This window comes from Danio rerio, chromosome 7 (assembly GCF_052040795.2).
Source record: "Danio rerio strain M-AB ecotype USA chromosome 7, GRCz13ab, whole genome shotgun sequence".
Taxonomy (NCBI): Eukaryota; Metazoa; Chordata; class Actinopteri; order Cypriniformes; family Danionidae; genus Danio; species Danio rerio.
The window spans coordinates 74,133,392-74,153,793 of record NC_141027.1 but is presented as its reverse complement, the minus strand read 5'-3'; the positions used below and the strand labels follow the sequence as shown (position 1 = coordinate 74,153,793).

Sequence of the window (20,402 nt, the reverse complement as noted above, 5' to 3'; positions counted from 1 at the left end):
TCCCTAAACATCACACTCATACATGCTATATTGATCCTACTGTTTCCAGACGAGACCTCCAAACACACACGTCCTTCAGCTGTTGGCCTGTGTCCTGTTCTTGAAAGTGTACGCTCTGCTTAATTGCTCTCGTTCACTCAGAAGCTGCCGAGCTGTCTGTGCCTCGCCGTAACCTTCGACAGGGTGAGACGGAAAGTTTCCTTTATCTCTGATTGGGATGTAAAACAATCACATCGTTCAATCACCTCACTGTCTTTTACTCTCAGTGGGAGCTGTGGGATGTTATGTAAGTCTTGCGGTGAGGAACGTGTGTGGTTCTCTTGTGAACTACACTCAAAGATGATTTTTTTCTGCTTGTTGAAACTACTTATCTAAGGCCCCGTTTACACTAATGCGTTTTAGTTTGAAAACGCATAAGTTTTGCTACGGTTACGCCATCCGTCCACACTACGCCGGAGTTCTCGAGCGCCGAAAATGGAGCGTTTCGAAAACGCTGGAGAGGCCGTTTTCATTCTGAAACGCTGCTGCTCCGTCTCAGTGTGGATGGGGAAAGACGGAGAGATCTGAAAACGGAGGCGGGGCTGCAGACATTCGCCTCTCTGATTGGGGCTTTTCCTCAATATTAAGTAGCCTAACACACAGTTCAGTCCTGAATCTTCTCCGTGTAAGTTCAGACTTCGCAAGTTTGATCAAGGCTGCATCTCTTCTTCTCAGTTTGATATGGAAAACATACCGAGGACACGCGTCAATCTTCACAGGGAACAGTGTACTTTATAACTTCATTCACATCACCCTGGCTAAGTTGTTTCACTTTCTCAACAATAAAATGTAAACTTGATATAAGGAACTGCCTATTTTTATTTTAATATTAACAACTAAACAGACAGCAGAAATGTTGAGGCGTCGTGCTGCATATATGAGCGTCATCTTCACTGTGTGGATATTTATAACAAAACGGAGCCAATAACAACTGCCTCCTTTCAATTTCAGTGAAAATACGAAACACACCCTTACTTTTGCTGAATATCAGTTTTAATAATCGATAATGGCCATTATAAAAGTATAACATACAATAAGTTTATACATTATAGGAAATAAAGGCAAGCGATCAGTCAATATACAGAATAGGCTACGTGGTTACATTAATCATTAACTTTTCTTTGCGCTCAGCCAAAACACGTTACCTGAGAACAAGTAATAGATTCCAATGACCAAAGTCAGGGAATATGTCGTTAGACAAAGACAACAAGATGAATGAAATATCCCGTTTAATAAATATATTGAGATTAGATCCAGTGGGAGATGCTTGATGAGAAGTCCGACTAGCAGAGCTCTCATCTGGGTAGATGGGCTCCAGCGATTGCCAACGTGTGTGTGTGTGGTCACGTGATGTGCGTTTTCAGCGTTTTTGTTGTGGACGGAGAGCAGTTCAGAAACGCTGGGTAAAACGCGAGTGTGGACGCGGATCGTTTTCATTCTAAAACTCCGTTTTAAAACTAAAACGCAATAGTGTAAACGGGGCCTCAAATGAGCTGAACCTACACAATTCTTGAGATTTTTTGGGGTACAACTTAATTGTTTTATGTTCAGTCTACTTAAATTTGTTAGATTAGCATAATCAGTTTGTGTTTAGTTAGCATAAGTGAAGTTTCACAAACTAATTTCGAGAGGAGCACGTGATAGGATTGACTACAGCTGATCCCTATCACTAATCACTAACTATCCAATTGGATAATTCCAAATTGAATATAAATATCCAGCCTAAACTTCATTCCTCATCTTCGTTTTGCACCAAAACATCGTCGGGTCAATCAATTCTTTTATAAACACTATAGACCAATTATTAACCTACGTCACACATGACGTCACACTAGTCCCCGGTTGCAAAAAAAGGACAGGCTGCAATGAGAAACATGTTGTTTTGTGCGGTAGGATGCCGAATTCGAGTCCAAAAATTGAAAACGTAACTTTTATCATACACCACACACTGCTTTAAAACCGACTGCAGACGTCTTTGGCTAAATTAGAGCTGAATGAAGTGAGGAGCTAATTAGAAATGCTGGACTCTGCAGTTCTCATGTCATATCAGGTCAGCTCACGCTATGCTGAATCATACACATCACTCGTTTTTGATTGCAGAAAGGATTTCAGCAAAAACAGTTACATATGGTGAATTAAACTGCGGACACTGAATGCTAAGAATGAAACGTGAAAGTTACGTTTATTAAGGTAAAGTTGGTTTTATATTCACACATTCATTCAGTGACAACTTGTGACAAACTCTCTATACTGTTTACCACGGCACTTTGAATATTCGGTCTGAAATAACCTGCAAGTGTGACTTGAAAGCAACATTAACACTGTTTGTTTGACTGTGAACATGTTGTACTTTGATAGTCATTGGCTGCTAATAAGATTTCGACATTTAGAGTTTGCAAATAATACTTTAATGAAATTATATTGTTAAGGAGAAAGTCAGAATGTGCGAATATAAAACCGACTTCACCTCGTACACATATTCTGCCGTACAGGTGCAGTTCGCTGTCAGAATGCAGTGGTTTTGCTTGTTGGTGATTAATTTCCCAGGCCTTGTGTTACGTTAACTTCGTCTTCTTTCCTTGTCTTTGGCTAAGCAGAATCTCGGTTTTTAGCTCTACATAGTATTGAATCTGGTCATCATGGAACATTATTTCTTGCACATGACCACACAGAACATCATTCTTGGCATCCAAAGACTTGTAGACCTTTAACTTCTCCCTTGTAAAGTCACTTGTAGCTTCAATGAGATTGTATATTTGGGGCTGGATGCTTGGTCATTTCGTCTTATTCAATATCCATTGGGTGGGTGCTATCGACCTGTTAGATGAACGCCGCTCACTTTAACGTTAATTTTGCCAAATCACTGTGCTTATCACTGGGTGACGAGCTGTTATAATATGCTGAAAGCATTATGTAAATAATAAATATAATGTGTAATCAATATATCTTATTTCTAAGACAACAACAAACTCTGCACCGCATCTGATGTCATTCCCTCGCTGTAAATGCTGGCGCTCCCGGTTTTTTCTGCCACTTCCCTGCGCGCGCATCCTGAATGTTTACAAACATGGTAATTGGTCAATTGGTTGGGTTTAGCGAAGGGGTCAGTTGGTCAAGTCAGTTGGTCAATCAGTCAGTCAACAGCGGCCTCTGGTGGACTTACGCAAGAAGAGCAAGCGGGAATGGCACTCGCGAGAGAAATTTGAGATCTCAAAAAGCATTCACAGTTGTCTCTGGTGGATTTGCAAAAACAAAAACGTAGCTCCTGGGATGTATTTGGTGCTCTCCAGAAATGTATATAGGGGTACGTAATCAGAATGAGCCTGGATTGTGAATAACCTTCCTTGCATATTTTAGTTCATCAATGTTCAAAGTCTTTCTGAGAACAACAGCAACACACAGCATGTCATAATGAAATATCATCTTCATTAAGCCTGTTTTATATTCAGTCTTCAGTTCTGACAGTACTGTGCTGGACTGATTTATCTTTCTCAGAGGGAAGAATTTAATGGCCATTAGGGGCTCTTACCAGTTTGAGACCAGATCAAGAAACGCTGTCTTACAGTTCACAATAATCACCTAGTCTTTCTCTACAGATTACTGCTTGATTTCCTAGTTTATGACGTGCACAAAACAACACTTAAATGGTAATTCAATAAATGTCCATGGCCATAGGTATACTCTAGAAAGCGGGGGACATATAATAAGATGCATGATCCTGGTTCATAAATATTCATTAGATGACAGATCATTTGTCATCTAATTAATATTCAGTAGTCTTAAATAAAAGGTTAGTAAGTGAGCACTAGTGGGATTTCAGAGATATTTTTACATTTCTGTGATATACATATGGCTGCACGGTGGCGCAGTGGGAAGCACGTTCGCCTTACAGCAAGAAGGTCGTTGGTTTGAGCCTCGGCTGGGTCAGTGGCCTTTCTGTGTGGAGTTGTTCTCCTTGTGTTGGAGTGGGTTTCCTAAGGGTGCTCAGGTTTTACATGCTAAAATTGATTTTGTGCTCATCTCTTCTCGTCATAATTTTTCCCCACAGTTTTTCTCCGCCTGAAGAATTACGTTTTTATTTCATTTTCGTGGTCAAATTTCCCAAAAAAAAACAGGCATATAAATGGGACAGGCAATGACGCAAAGGCATGGTGGCTGTGTCTGTGCACGCATTCTTGTGTTGAACGGTCGGTCTTGCAGGTTACCTTGGAGGAACAAACTCGAACCGCGAGAACACAATGAGAAATGAGATGCAAGGAAGCAAGGAAACGGCTCGCACCACTAGTGGGTTGTGGGGGCCCGCTAGTGGCGGCAGGGCCCTAAGCAGCCACTTAGTTTGGTTTTAGCAGGCGTGCCCAAACTCGGTCCTGGAGGGCTGGTGTCCTGCACATTTTAGTTCCAACCCCAATTAAACACACCTGAACCAGCTAATCAAGCTCTTTATAGATACTGTATGTAAAACTTCCAGGAAGGTGTGTTAAATGTAGTTGGAGCTAAACTGTGCAGGACACCGACCCTCCAGAACCGAGTTTGGATACCCCTGGCTTATAGGGAGGACCGACATAACTTTATGGTGGAACATGATAACGTTGTTATTTGGTTGATTTTAGGTTGGACATTGGACATTGTTGTTGGCCTGTCGTTGGGGTCTGACGTCAACCCGATTTTCACTTCCAAACAAAATCCAATGTCCCCACAATGTTGGGGTACATTGGAGTACAACGTCAATATGAGATCATGTTGGAATCCTGTACCTGCAGGGTAGTTTCACAGCAAACAAAGCAGTGCATTACTTGCACAACTTGCAGTGCACATCTTCTGAGAGCTGAACATGAGCGCTTTTCTATGTGTGTCTTTCTAGGTTGAAGATCAGGAAGAGACTCTAGTGAAGATGCAAGCTGATTTTTCAATTTACCGGGCCACTCACATTCACTCGGACTCCGACTACGAATCCCAGCTGTCCCGCGTTCAGGAACTAGAGCACGTGAGTGAACTCCCTTCACTGTAGTTGAGAGAGAAACGTCACACTCAACACTCACATCTGCATGGATCCATCACTGTAATCTCTGCCTGTAACCAAAATGGGCTTTAAATGGACCCACCTGCTCCCTATGTCATGTGTTACTGTATGCATTGACACCGCAGCAACTCGGGGACTATTTATCAGTCATGAGCGGAGCCTTTGATTGAATCCGGAGAGGCTTCGCGCTAGTTCATGGGCACCTTTGTGACTAATTGTTTGTTATGTCAGCTTGGCAGCCAGCCATCCAGCTTTAATGGAGTGTAGTGGAGCGATCCATCAGGCTGTCGGAGAGCTCACACGTCAGCCCGAGTGTCAGCTCTTCGCGGCGCTCTACGCAAACGGCGACGTGATTTAGTGCCCTGCTCGCACCGCTGCCCACCCGCTTCCCTTCCTCAGATTGATCACCCTCTAGTCCCGCTGACAGTGCCCGCCATCTTCTGGTAACCTTTTAGCTGCGTTTTATAGATGATTCCAGCACCTCGTTTGGCTATTTATACATCTGTAAGTGGCCATGAAATATAGATTTGTCTTGACACATGCTGGCGTTGGAGTCCCAGTGCCCCGTGTGACATGTCGTTATTTTAACGATGCCAAACCAAGGGCCCCAACTTTGCCCGTGTTGGCTGCTTATGCCTCTATTTTATTACACTTTTAAAACTCTTATTTAAAAAAGGTCCTTTTTAAGCATCTGTGGTACCATAACCCTGCTGAAAAATCCAGCTTAAAGCAGCCTAGGCTGGTTGGCTGGTTTTAGCTGGTCGACCAGCCTGGTTTTAGAGGGGTTTTGGCCACTTCCAGGCTGGTTTCCAGCCATTTCCAGCCTGGTCTTAGCTGGTTAAGCTGGGAGATGACCATCTAATACCAGCTTGACCAGCCTAGCCAAGCTGGGAGTCCAGCCAAAACCAGCTATATCAAGCTTTAACCAGGCTGGTCAAGCTGGTTTTAGCTGGATTTGGCTGGTCATTTTCCAGCCTGTCCAGCTAAGACCAGGCTGGAAATGGCTGGAAACCAGACTGGAAATGAACAAAACCCCTCTAAAACCAGGCTGGTCGACCAGCTAAAACCAGTCAACCAGCCTAGGCTGGTTTAAGCTGGATTTTTCAGCAGGGAATCAAACATTCATGAAAGCTTTTCAATCCTCAAGATGTTTTAGTATGTTCTTCATACTAACAAATATTAACAAACATGTTCATTGAAAGCTTATTTGAATATAGAGTGGAGGAACTATGACGTCAATTTGTATCCAAAAGCACGGAAGCGAGTTAGCGATTTAGCAGTTACGGTTCCCTCGTCTCAAAGTCAATGGGTTTTTTTCAGTGGGATTTTGTTTAAATCGCTTAAGGTTTGTGGCAAACACGAACTCAAGATAGTTTTATGTTTTATTCTACGACCTCAGTTACATCACACACTTGATTTTTTAAAATTGGTTGCCCTTCTTTAAAAAGCTGGTTGCTATCAAGTTGCTAAATGGGACCACAGGCGGTGTCGGAGACATTATACGTCTTCAAGCTGTTCTGGTCTTAAAACACACCTTGCTTGTGTTGGACATTAAGATCTGTCTATTCTTTAAGTATTTTCATGAATATTATTTTATAGTTTGTAGTATTTTTCTAATTGGAAATTCTTGTAAACAATTCCTTCACTTGTAAAGACTGTCAAGACAGATTAATATGTTGATTATTTATTTTAATTAACAATATCATGGAGATACTGCTTACCAGAGCAGCCTGACTCTTTCCTGCTCTCAGTAATGGAAACGTGTGAATAAATGAGTAAAAATACAGACATATTAACTGTCATTTTAAAGTGATCAATTGATTTTTTTTCTTCATCTGAACTTATTTGACTGTCTATATTGAACTGCAATATTTACACTCCTTCATAAAATGTATAACATACGTGACTGCACTGGCTGCTTTTTGCTGTACTTCGTGACACAAAAGAGTATTGAATATATAATATTGAGTATTGTTCTGTGTCTATGATGGAACTTGGAGGCATGTAGACTTGCTGCTCATGCCTCATTTCTGTCGTCTGTTACTAAGGAAAGCAGGCCGTATGCACGCGAGCGATACTTTGAAGGCACATTTATACATACAGTTTTAAAACTTTTACCACAACCGTAAAGCAAAATAAACATGCATTTCCTGCATAAAAAGGCACATAGGTCTATTAGTTTTTTGCGTATTTATTTGTTTATAACATATAGCCTGGATTATAATATAAATAAACAGAGAGATCACATCTTAGTCATAGACCATATTTTTAAAAAATAAGCCTGAAAAGTTGTCTGTAGCAGCGTGGTGCTGACGTCACAGGCGAGCGCCCTGAAGGCACTGTAGTCCGCCTATAGCCTAATGTTAGCCTTTCAATTCTTGGGTTTGCATTTAGGATCCAAAAGTGCTAAAAGATGTATTTTCGTGGGAGGGTTATCCGGCTGGACAAAATGTGTAAGTGTAATGAACAGTGTTTAAACACAGAGCTTATTTGCAATCTTCGAAAAGCCTATGGGATAATCCTATATGGATTTTATCGAGGGAACCAGTTTTATACTAGCATCCGATTAGCCTATTAGGCCATAGTTCCTCCACTCTCTTACGCTGATCTACACTGAACACCAACTTTAAAAACTGGACTGAAGCAGTTCAATTTAGCAGCTTTGACACAATCTACATTGTAAAAGCGCAATTGGAACAAAGATTAGATGAATTTGAGGAACTCAAAACTTCCTATATGGCATGGGTGGTCAACTACGGCCCTGAAGAGCCTGGGGGCATATTACAGAAAGTCTCTTATCTTAGGTCTTATCTTAAGTTATGATGCGTTCAATTAATTTTAGAGAAAAGGCGGTTCATTCTGCTGTAGTGACCTCTGAAATAGAGACTAGGCTGAAGAAAAATGAATGAATAAATATTGCAGAAGAGAATCTTAAACTTGATTTGGGATTCTTATCCTATCTTACAGGGTTGCGTCTTATCTCTTGTTATTAAATCTTACATTTTGTCGTCAAGTCGGCCACAGCCATATCACCCTGCAGCTCAAGACTGCTTACTCACTGAAGCTAAGCAGGGCTGAGTGTGGTCAGTACCTGGATGGGAGACCACATGAGAAAGCTAGGTTGCTGTTGGAAGAGGTGTTCCTCTTCCAAGCAACCACTCTATCAAGCAACCAACACTTCATAAGATGCTAATGAGTTAGCTTAAACAAAATGGATGAAAAAAATATGTAATGTACCTATACATGTGTACGTACCCGGTAATACCCTGTGGCCCTTTGTTGGGCTTTGTAATGCAGGCTGTTGTTCCTGTAATATCATTTCAAGAGTTCACACTTAGATATTGTTTAAGCAATGGTAGCAGGTTTGGCATGCTGTCCTGGGAGAGAACCCTGGGCTCCCGCCTGATCGATTTAGAATGAAGGGGGAGTACGAGATCAGGTAGTTCTCGAGAGCTCCCCCATGGTAAAGAAAGAAAGCGGGAGATGGGGTGGATGGGGGGTTTCTTCGGAAACCGAAGATAAGGGATTATTTTTTAGCTGGGCTACTTATAGTAAGTTTGGATTAATCTGATTGGCTAACTATTAATCGTAGATGAGAGACATGCTGCGGTCAATCATATCACATGCTCCTCTCGAAATTAATTTGTGAAACTTTATGTTGGGCGGTAGTCTGTAATTGGACTTCATAGGGTTTGGTCATGGAAAGTAACACAAATTATTCAGGGTCCTCCAAAAGTCTATTCTACCATTAAATATCTTCATTTCTCATTCATTCATTCATTTTCCTTCATCTTAGTCCCTTATTTGTCAGGGGTCGCCACAGTGGAATGAAACACCAATTATTCCAGTATATTTTTAATCTTTCTCACCGCATGTCTTTGGACTGTGAGGGAAACCGGAGCACTCGGAGGAAACCCGCGCAAACACGGAGAGAACATGCAAACTCCACACAGAAATGCCAACTGGCCCAGCTAGGACTTGAACCAGTGACTTTCTTGCTGTGAGGCAGCAGTGCTAACAACTGAGCCACTGTGCCACGCCATTTCAGTCATCAATAATTGTAATACCAATGTTGGACAGAGCAATTGTTAGCTTTTTTCCCCTCAGCTTTCAAATGATTGAGTTACAGTAGAATGTTTTGGTAATAGCACCTTCCTATCTGTAATTAGATAACATGGTAATCGAACAGGTTGGGTAACATTTTAAAGTTAGGACCTTTCTGTAACACATCTGCAGAGTTCACCCCAACCCTAATCAAACACACCAGAACAAGCTCAAGGTCCTAAGAGTTAGCAGAACGCTACATCCAGGTCAACTTTTAATCAAAATTAAATCAAAACTCTACATGATAGTAACTTGACCATCCTCCTGTACCATGACATCACTACACACTTAATATTTTGCGAAAATGTAGCAATTGCGAAATCAGATCTCGCTAAAACCTGACTCGTTTGCATACTGCAGACATGAGTGCATGTTACCCTCACCATCCCGGAGATGCTGTTTCACCTGTCAAAAGGCGTGATGTGCAACCTGGTAGCCAGGGTAATTAAGAGATGGCACCCACACACACACACACCGCATCCCAGAGATGTAATTGAATGGTTAGCACGTCAAAGGTGCAGGCTTCAGGATTGGAGGCGACAGCTGTCATGGACAAAAACCGCGGATGTTTCCTCAGCAGGCGTATATATGTACGGGCCACAGCAGAGATGCTAAATGAAGGCCAGATGGGAGCGGAATGGAGCTGAAGAGGCGAGCGGATACAGCGATAGCCTTAGGGATGGAGACAGTTCGGGGAAGTGGGGGAATTCTTATCTGCCTTAGGTCACCCCCTCCAGCGCCCCAGGCATCAACACGACTCCCCCAAGGCACAGTCACAGAAGTTTGACAGCTGTGTGACGACTTTGCATGTTAGTGGAGGTGTGTGTGTTTGTCCTTAGGCACTGTTCCAGTCGCTGGAGCGTTGTGGTCACAGTGCCCAGGAGTTGCGGGTCTGCCAGCTGGAGATGGCACGACATAAAGATTGCAGTCCGGCGGGTGAGTGAACTTACGGCTTACTTTTATAATTGACACTTTGCAAGGCCCAACACCCCCCCACCCCCCTTCTCACTATCCAATCAGCCATGGTGCTCGCCAATCAATTAGTGCACTCTCTAGGGAAATAGTGAATCATTTCTGTACAAATGACGTGAAGTTTCGAGAGGATCACATGCTTATGATTGACCACAGCGGGTCCTGCACTAGCTGTGACATGACATACCAATCAGATCCAAACACACATAAATAGATGGATTTTAGTTTGACTATTTTGACTTTTTTTGCCGTTTATTATTCCTAGTCATTTTTCCCATAGGCAACTAATGTCCCTATAGTGTTTCATCTCAAAATAATGTTTCAAGAGTTCACACTTAGATATTGCTTGACAACTGTTAGCAGGTTTGGCATGCTGTCCCGGGAGAGAACCCTGAGCTCGGAGATAGTTGAGCCCAGGGCTCCCGCCAGGTCCATAGAGCATGTGAGGGGAGTACGAGATCAGGTGGTTCTCGAGAGCTCCCCTTTTTAAAGGAAGAAAGGAGGAGAAAGGGGGTGGATGGGGGGTTTCTACGGAAAACGAAGATAAGGGAGTAATATCTAGCTAGGCTACTTATAGTGGGTTAGGATAGATCTGATTGGCTAACTAATGAGTGTAGATAGGTGGCCAGCTGCAGTCAATTATATCACGTGCTCCTCTCGAAATGAGTTTAAAAACTTCACTTTATAACTCTTTGAAACTGCCCCTTTAAGACTTTGATCCTAATTGTGCAATTTTTGGTGACTGTCACTTTAAATTTAAAGGTTAGCATAAATCTTTGAATCACAGTCCCTCCCCTGCCGTCTATAGCCTCCTAGAACACGAGCACAGCAAAAGAACCCTCTCTCATGTGTTAAAAGCGACTAGTGCTTGTCCGGCGGCGTGCAAGCCAAACTGACATGCGATTTCAGAGTGAATATTAGAGTTGCATAGTAAACAATATAGGGAGAGACTAGGCAGAATAGCGGTATTTACTTGTGTTTTGTTGTTAAACTAATTAAAATCTACATTATCGATGCTGTAAAAGGTCCCTTATGAAACTGAAAATAGTCTTATGTCTTTCATTGGAAGATTTTAGTGGCTGAACAACACTTCTGTGAAGATATAACCCATTTGTAGCAACAACATCTAACGTTACATCAGCTCTGCGTGAAGCTAAAACAGAACATTACCTGTCTAAGAGACATCCTTTAGCCATTGTGTCATCCTTTCTCCAGCGTGCAAAGGTAACTCCAATATTGATTCAGGTTTTTAAAATGTTTTGATTCAGCATGTTTTTACCGGTCGCGCACGCGTGCCCTCTCTCGTGAACGTGCGGCAGTCGTCGAAGCTGCATACAAAAGGCTGCGTAGTTGTTCAAATCTGCATTTGCTGACAGACAGGCTGGGCTACTTATCGGAATTATGAGAGGTGTCGGTCCGACTCTATTTAATTGGATGAACATTTTTTAGTTTTATGCCTTACCCAAAATATAAAAATACATATAAATACATTTAGATCAGTTACTGTAATCATTACTATTAGACTGTGAAGAGACTTTCAACCAGCACAACAAAAAATGCTTCTGAAGTCAATCACCTACTGCACCTTTAAGTGAGATTGTGATTCCAGCCCTCTTTTTAAAACAGGGTGGAACTACAAATACCAATGTGTCAGCACAGCAGCAGATTCAAAAACAAGACTTACTTCTAATGCTGTGTTCACACCAGACGCGAAACGCGCGGATAAATCGCACTATTCATGAACATTTGAGTTTACTCGCTTCATTCGCGCATCAAACCCCGCTTCATTCGCGTGTCAAATTCACTTCAGAGCAGACGCGGATTCGCGTGATGGGCAGGGCTTCTGTCTGCCCGAAGACTCTAGCTTTATAGCTAAATGGCTAACATGGATTTTATGAAGAAAATAACAGTGTTTATGTGCTTTATGAAGACTGATAAACAGCGTCGATACGTTTAGGGTTGTGTCTGAGTCCACTACATCCTTTCAGAGGTGCATCCAGCTCTGTGAGCTCATAAACTCCTCCAGAAACTTAACCTGGATGACGGAGGCTTTCAGCGGTGCTTCTGACTGAGCCAAGCTGAGTTTGATGAACTGTTGTCAGTGAAGGCTGGAGGATTTCCCTCGGAACACCGACAACAGGTTCTACGTCACAATCACGCCCCCACAAGAGCAAGCTTCTGATTGGTTAACGCGGCGCGAATGTACGCTGAAGTTCAGATTTTCGAATTTGAGAGATTTGCGCGAAACGCTTGTTAAGCGCGTCAAACGCGCAAAACACACAATTAGCCCCGCGCCATTCGCGCAGGATGTCTATTCGCGCGTTTGCATTGACTTAACATGTAAATCACTCGCGCTTGACGCGTCTGGTGTGAACGCAGCATTATGCAAATGAGGGTGAGATCATCACTAATGGGTGGGGCTTTGCCATCTACTAAGGGAGAATGTCACTCAAAGTGTTTCTGCAGACTGTTTTTATGAAGTGTGATTATAAAAAATACTATTTATATTCTTCTGTCATCAGAGGCTGGTTATATTCACAGACTGTTGCCACAAAATTGTGTTTTAATTCCTTATGAAATTAATTTTGCATAATAGGTTCCCTTTAAATGCACCAATGTCTATATTCATAGAGAAATGAATGAAAGTATAATTTTCAAACAGGGGTGTACTCATTTCCTGTAAATCAAAAAACAATTTCTTGACGACTAAAGCTGGTTGTGATTGTTACTGGACTCTCACACTGATAGCAAGCATGTATGTGTGTGTGTGTGTGTGTGTGTGTGTGTGTGTGTGTGTGTGTGTGTGTGTGTGTGTGTGTGTGTGTGTGTAGAAGAGATGCAGCGACTGCAGGAGCAGCTGAGGAAGCTCCAGGCAGACGCAGCAGATGAAGTCCACAGACAAGCACAAGTTGATTCTCTGGAGCAGAAGGTTGCCAATCTGGAAGGAGAACTGCAGGCTGCTCAAAGGCAGTGCGACCAGGTAAACAAGTACACACACACATAAACAGACACAGCGCAGATCAAAAAGGCTTTGCCTGTGGCTGACTCTTATAGACATTCTCTCTCAGGCTATCCAAAAGAGAGACGCCCTACTGAGACAGTCCGAGGCTGATCTTCTGCAGGCTCGGGACAAGATCCGAGGCAGGGCGGCGGAGGCTGAGAGGCAGGCGGCGGCTGCTCGAGGGCTGGAAGCTGATCTGCAGAGAGCCAAGAAAGAGAAAAGGCAGAAGGAGAAAGAGTGCGCCTCCCTCAAAACACAACTGCTTCAGCTCAGAGAACAACTGAAAGAGGCCAACACCACCTGCAGAGACACCGGTAACACACACTGGCAAACAAATGCTGGCTTCCACACAATCGATTTGTATACTGGCACAACATGAAGGAATTAGGTTGACTTAGTAGTTTTTACTAATTTAAGTTGATTGATTATAACACTATATAACCCCAAATACAGTTTTTCTCAGTCGCTTTGGTGCTTTTCTCACAACACTAGTGCATTTCTCAAAACAATTAGTGCATTTCTCAAAACAATTAGTACAAATTGCAAAACCTAGCTGATAACCTGCAAAAGTGCATCACATGCTTAAAATGAATAGTTCATTCCTTACAAGCAAGTATTCATGTCAATCAAAGTGTCAGTATTATCAAAATGAAAAGTCCTGACACCATTTTTTATGAACAAGATAGTCAAATGGCTTTGTCATGTTTTCATTATGACAGTTTACTCTGGACATTATTTCAATGCAAAAAAGTCAGATATTGGTGACACTTCCTGAAAATGCTCAAGACAGCTCTTTATACTACTGTATTTGCACAACTATTTGAAAACTACAGCAAAGTTGGACATCACTGTATTTAGTGAGCTATCTGAGTACAAGACACTGAATATGAATGTTTCACATTTCTACTGCATTTGCTCTTCGCAATTCGAATTTTTTCACAGAATTGTGCAAAAGAATAAATACATCCTTATTTACAACAAACATACAGTTTTTCTCAGTCCCTTTGGTGCGTTTCTCACAACACTATTGCATTTCTGCACAACAGTTAATGCATTTCTCTAAACAGTTAGTACAAATTGCAAAACCTAGTTGATAACCTCCAAAAGTGCGTCACATGCTTAAAATTCGATAGTTCATTCCTTAAAAGCAAGTATTCATGTCAATCAAAGTGTCAGTATCATCAATTACTCTGGACATTTTTTTAATGCAAGAAAGTCAGATGTTGGTGACACTTCCTGAAAATGCTCAAGACAGCACTTTATACTACTGTATTTGCACAACTATTTGAAAACTACAGCAAAGTTAGACATCACTGCATTTAGTGAGCTATCTGAGTACAAGACACTGAATATGAATGTTTCACATTTCTACTGCATTTGCTCTTCGCAATTCTAATTTTTTCACAGAATTGTGCAAAAGAATAAATACATCCTTATTTACAACAAACATACAGTTTTTCTCAGTCCCTTTGGTGCGTTTCTCACAACACTACTGCATTTCTGCACAACAGTTAATGCATTTCTCTAAACAGTTCTCTAAACAGTACAAACTGCAAAACCTAGTTGATAACCTGCAAAAGCGCGTCCCATGCTTAAAATGGATAGTTCATTCCTTAAAAGCAAGTATTCATGTCAATCAAAGTGTCAGTATTATCAAAATGAAAAGTCCTGACACCATTGTTTATGAACAAGATAGTCAAATGGTTTTGTCATGTTTTCATTATGACAGTTTACTCTGGACATTTTTTCAATACAGTAAAGTCAGATTTTGGTGACACTTCCTGAAAATGCTCAAGACAGCACTATATACTATTTGCACAGCCATTTGAAAACTACAGTAAAGTTAGACATCACTGCATTTAGTGAGGTATCTGAGTACAAGACACTGAATATGAATGTTTCACATTTTTACTGCATTTGCTCTTTACAATTCTAATTTATTCACAGCATTGTGCAAAAGAATAAATACATCCTTATTTACAACAAACATAAACTTGCACAACTGTAAACAATATTGCAGAACATATTAGAACTGAACCTACAACATACACAGATCTGTAAATCATTCATGAAATTGTTACATTTTTAAGACATTTTCAGGAAAATAAAGATTTTGACAACTAGTTCATCATTTGTGTATGTAATGACTCAAGTAATGAAATGAGGACTGTTAGTTTTATATGCAATGACTATTCAGCATTTACAAGTTTAGTTAATTTTGACTGACATGACATAAGTAAATGATAATGTTATAAATAGCAGAGAGTTGTATGAAAGCAATTGATGCTTGTCCAAAAGCATTTGCAATTTGTTGGAAGGAATGAGTAACTGCTACTAGGATGTGCACAAATGACTAATTGTTTTGAGAAATACATGACCTGTTGTGCAAATGTAAATAGTGTTGTGAGAAATGCACCACAGCAACTGAGATAAACTGCAAATATCCAATACGATAAATAATTATCCAATATATATATATGGATGGATGGATGGATGGATGGATGGATGGATGGATGGATGGATGGATGGATGGATGGATGGATGGATGGATGGATGGATGGATGGATGGATGGATGGATGGATGGATGGATGGATGGATGGATGGATAGATAGATAGATAGATAGATAGATAGATAGATAGATAGATAGATAGATAGATAGATAGATAGATAGATAGATAGATAGATAGCATAATACCTTAACAGATAACCTAAACTTAACATAAACTGTAAACATATTTCTTAATTCTGATTGGAATTAAGTTACAGAATCAACAGATGTTATTCCAGGAACATGTCCTACTTGGTTAAATCTGGTTGGCATAATTGCACTGTAAGATTAACAGATTTAATTGAGACATTTTTGCTTCTACATATAAATACTGATAAATATGCACATGTGAAGAGCAACAAACATGGTGACAAGAAGCTCTTATGGGTTTTTTTGCCCCACAAGAACAAACCATGAAAATGCATGCTCGTCCACTGGGTCATTTTAGCACAGCTGTGATTTTTTCCTCGTGATTTTGCGAAAGAAAAGCAATTTAAATCTGTGTGATGGAGCACGTGCGTGCACCTGTTTGTGTTCTCCTGCAGTCTGAGTGTCCCGTCTGAAATGAAACAGCCCATCAATTCAGAGCCTCAAGCCATCAGATACACACTCTACTGTGGGAATGATGCTCATTAAAAACTACATCCTCATCCCAGATGAACAGGGGCAGATGTAGCCATAGTAAACCATGCAATGGGATTAGTGTGTTTTTTTAATATAGGCTTTATCATCAATAACAAAAAAAGAAAAACATGAAATTCTAAATGTTGCCGTCAATTTTATTTCTTTTATATTCAGCAAAAAAAAACTAAAATGCATGAGTTTTCCCATTCAGAACTTTCTGGAAGTGTATTGTTCAGGGATGGTCTGTGTGTTTCAGGCCAGGAGCTGATGCGGCAGCAGGAGAAGCTGCAGCTATTGGAGGGAGGTCAGCGTCTGACTCAGGATCAGCTCTCAGAGCGGGTGGCAGAGCTGCTGGAGGCTGAAAAAGCCCACAGAAAACTCCAGGCTGAGCTCAAGAGAACCACAGACAGTCTGGAAAACACCCAGCTGGAGCTGCAGGACTCACGGTAAACTCACAACCAGGAGGCAAGCTGCCCAGCTACCAAAATATTCTTACAACATTTCATAACGTTTTATAAATGTTTGCGTATAACATTACTGAAATAATATTATGGGAACATTCTCGTAAAGTTGATAGGACGTTTTTTTAGATGTTAGTATGAATATGTTAGTCTTAAGGATATCTTTAAGCGCCAAAACATGGACAGGGTAACAGGGACGATGAGATATAAACATCCAAAGCTTGCAGTTTTCCACTTTTGCCTAAATTAATCAAATTTATTTTCACGTGGGGCGTCACGGTGGCGCTGTGAGTTGCTCAATCACCTCACAGCAAGAAGTTTGCTAGTTCGAGCTTCAGCTGGGTCAGTTGGCATTTCTGTGTGGAGTTTGCATGTTCTCCCCATGTTGGTGTGGGTTTCCTCCGGGTGCTCCGGTTTCCCCCACAAGGCCAAAAACATGTGGTACAGGTGAATTGGGTAAGCTGAATTGTTTGTAGTGTATGAGTGTGAATGGATGTTTCTTGGTGATGGATTGTAGCTAAAAGGGCATCCACTGCGTAAAACATATGCTGGATAAGTTGGCGGTTCATTCTGCTGTGTCGACCCTAGATTAATAAAGGGACTACGCCAAAAAGAAAATGAATTAATGTATTTCTGTTATAAAAACACCTCAATCTGCTTTAAAGAGCCCGTATTAGGGGGTTTTAAAAAATAAGCTTCCATGCAGTGTGTAACACAACTCTAGGTAAATGAAAACATCCAGCTGAGATTTAAATCTGAAAGTGCAGCATGCAAAACTATTGATTCTTTAGTAAAATATTTGACTCAGAGTTGAATAAATGAATCGAGTTGGCTTCGGATCTTTTGTTTGATCGCATCGACTGTACATCCGGGTGGTACATCACCAAATATGTAGTTCCATTTCCGGTAAAATGTGCACGCGCTTTCCCTTCACACACTAGCGTAGGCGCGAGGGATCACGGGACTGATAATGATGCAAGGATGACAATCACTGACAGATGGAGATTCGGCTTAGGGGACTAAAGGGTTAAAGTTAATTTTACAACAATACCACAGTATAGCCAACCTAGTGCTGTGAATGTTAATGTCATTTTTCAGATTTTTGGTATAAAAACTTACGCTGCAATGCGGGATTCATCGGCTGTTTGCTATTGAAGGAGCAGCAGAGACTATAGGAATTTGTCAGGCTTTGACAGGGACTTTGTCAGTAACTTTTACAGTTCATATGGACCAGAAAAGAAAATTATTGAATGAATGAATGTTTTAAATAAAGCTCTAAAATGTTAAAATACCTTAAATGATGCAGACCTAAATGTTATGAAATCATTTTGAATGGTCTTATTATAACAAAAAAAAAATACTTTCAGGCTTTAAAACGTTCTAAGAACATTAAAATAAAAGCGTTACATAGGCTTGGTCGGTATCCAAATTTTAATACCATCAAAACTTCTCCCTATTTTATATCGGTGTCCGGTATTACCGTGCATACTAAAAAAAAATTATGACGAAACTTGGCTTGTGCCTAAACCATTCAGAAAGTGAATATCGTAAATGCAACCTTAGGTTTGCGGTCATCTGTTTATCTTGTTCGTATTAGAGATCTGTGGGGACGCTCTCTCTCTTTCACACACACAAGCACCCACACATGCACACACGCACACAGAGAGAGAAAGAGAGAGAGACAGCACCATGCTCTCCCTCTCTCATTCCCACACACACATAAACAGCATCCACGCGGATGCGCGCATGCTCGCTCGCTCGGGAGTGATATTGTTAGACCGACCGCTCAAGTGTTTTATTCAGAAATTTATTCCCGCACCGCAAGAAATCTGGTCCGGTACCGCAGCTACGGCGGTACAGCAGCGGGAATGCAGACCTCTAGTTCGTATTTACCACGTCTCCCTTCTCGTTCGGTCAAAACCAGAAATACTGCCTAACTGCAGGTCACTTGGTGCACGACTCGCCATCTTACCTCACCTCTCTCTCTTTCTCCTCCACATTGTCCGGTGATGACAATCACACATACACATTTATAGGCATTAAATAAATAATATTTATTATTTAATACTTGTCTGCTATTTAAGTGCATTGTTTTTTATGATGGTATAACGTTATTGAAACTGACACTGTTGCTATTTTTAGATCCCGCAGTATACCATATTACCGTATTACCACCCAAGCCCAGCGTTACAGTATATTATGTAATTAAAGCAAAGATGGCAGCTGATTTCAGACTTGCATATTGACTGCTGTCTGTTTTCCAGTGTGCTTGAATGCGGCTTGAGTGATAAGTTGGACAGACAGCTTTCCAGACTCACTTCCTCAGGATGACACTTTCATATCACACTCATATTAAGACTGCTAGTGAAGCTATGAGCCGATTAATCCAAAATTCTACGCTTTATACTGCCTTCGAGTCATGTCTGAATGATCGTATTTACCAGATGAGCGCACATGAACGCCACCACAATGCCAGTATTACCAGTAGAGAACTCTGGATTTTCTCTGAGCCCTACTTTCTGAGTTTAAGGCAGGTATGTTTTTGGAATATTTCAGTGTGCTTTGTGGATGACAGTTGCTGATCACAGAAAAATATATATATTTATGGAGATTTTAAATAAATGAAATATTTCTTACCACATTTTTTTTGATTCCCTATTACAACATGGTAATCGAGTACAGCAGCCATCTCCCTTTAAAAATTCCATTCTTAATGACTTGTGTTCACTACCTAGGACATATCAAATAAATAACTTGAGCATGTGATGCATTTCAACGAGTGTGATATTAAAACTGGTCAATTATATATTAACATGAAATGTATAATGAATTATGAATGTCCATGAATATATATAATCGAAATGTATTATATAGAATTGTATTTAATTAGAGAAAAACGTATTAAAAGAATAGTTCACCCAATGAAAATTACCCTTTAATTTACTCACTCTCAATCCATCCTCTGCGTCTGTCAGACGACTTCTGTCAGATGTATGAGGATAACTAAACGCCAGTAATTAATTGAAAGTTGATAAGTCAATAATTTTTTTTTTTTTTTTTTTGCGCAGACATATTTGTTTTAACTAGAGTACATCGTCATCCTCCTCATCATGCGTCATACGCCGAGTTACAGGTCAGCCAAGAAGTTGTCAAGAACATGCATTTGTCAGCCGGAAGTCAGTGACTTGAGTTTATTTAAATATTGTATTTCTGTGGTGTCACAGGGGCGCAGTGGGTAGCATGATTGACTCGCAGCAAGAAGGTCACTGGTTCGAGCCTCAGTTGGGTCATTTGGTATTTCTGTGTGGAGTTTGCATTTTCTCCCTGTGTTTGTGTGTGTTTCCTCCGGGTGCTTGGTTTCCCCAACAGGCCAAACACATGCGTATAGGTGGTCGTAGTGTGTGATGTATGATTAAGTGTGTATGGATGTTTCCTAGTGATGGGTTGCAGCTGGAAGGACATCCGCTGCGTAAAACATATGCTGGATAAGTTGGCGGTTCATTCCGCTGTGGCAACCCTAGATTAATAAAGGGACTTCGCCGAAAAGAAAATGAATTAATGTATTTCTGTTATAAAAACACCTCAATCTGCTTTAAAGAGCCCATATTAGGGGGTTTTAAAAATAAGCTTC

At 40.9% G+C, this 20,402-nt stretch overlaps 2 protein-coding genes across 23 annotated transcripts in view; both read left to right on the top strand.

The window, feature by feature from the left end:
- The window catches only part of znf143a (zinc finger protein 143a), a 705,859-nt gene that overhangs the window by 45,678 nt on the left and 639,779 nt on the right, over nt 1-20,402 (top strand). The gene's annotated exons all lie outside the window — the stretch shown is intronic.
- The window catches only part of pmfbp1 (polyamine modulated factor 1 binding protein 1), a 326,759-nt gene that overhangs the window by 267,251 nt on the left and 39,106 nt on the right, over nt 1-20,402 (top strand). For 13 of the 22 annotated variants that reach the window (XR_015496469.1, XR_015496468.1, XM_087262205.1 and 10 more), the window contains 5 exons: nt 4,901-5,023; nt 10,003-10,099; nt 12,967-13,115; nt 13,204-13,450; nt 16,567-16,756. Coding sequence is in view for 18 of the 22 variants with exons in the window: in XM_087262205.1 (XP_087118331.1) it covers nt 4,901-5,023; nt 10,003-10,099; nt 12,967-13,115; nt 13,204-13,450; nt 16,567-16,756 (806 nt within the window). In the remaining 4 variants the exon portion in view is untranslated. Of the gene's footprint in view, nt 1-4,900; nt 5,024-10,002; nt 10,100-12,966; nt 13,116-13,203; nt 13,649-14,207; nt 16,419-16,566; nt 16,757-20,402 lie in introns of those variants that run through there. The other 9 variants (XM_087262201.1, XM_087262215.1, XM_087262211.1 and 6 more) reach the window with 2 other exon arrangements.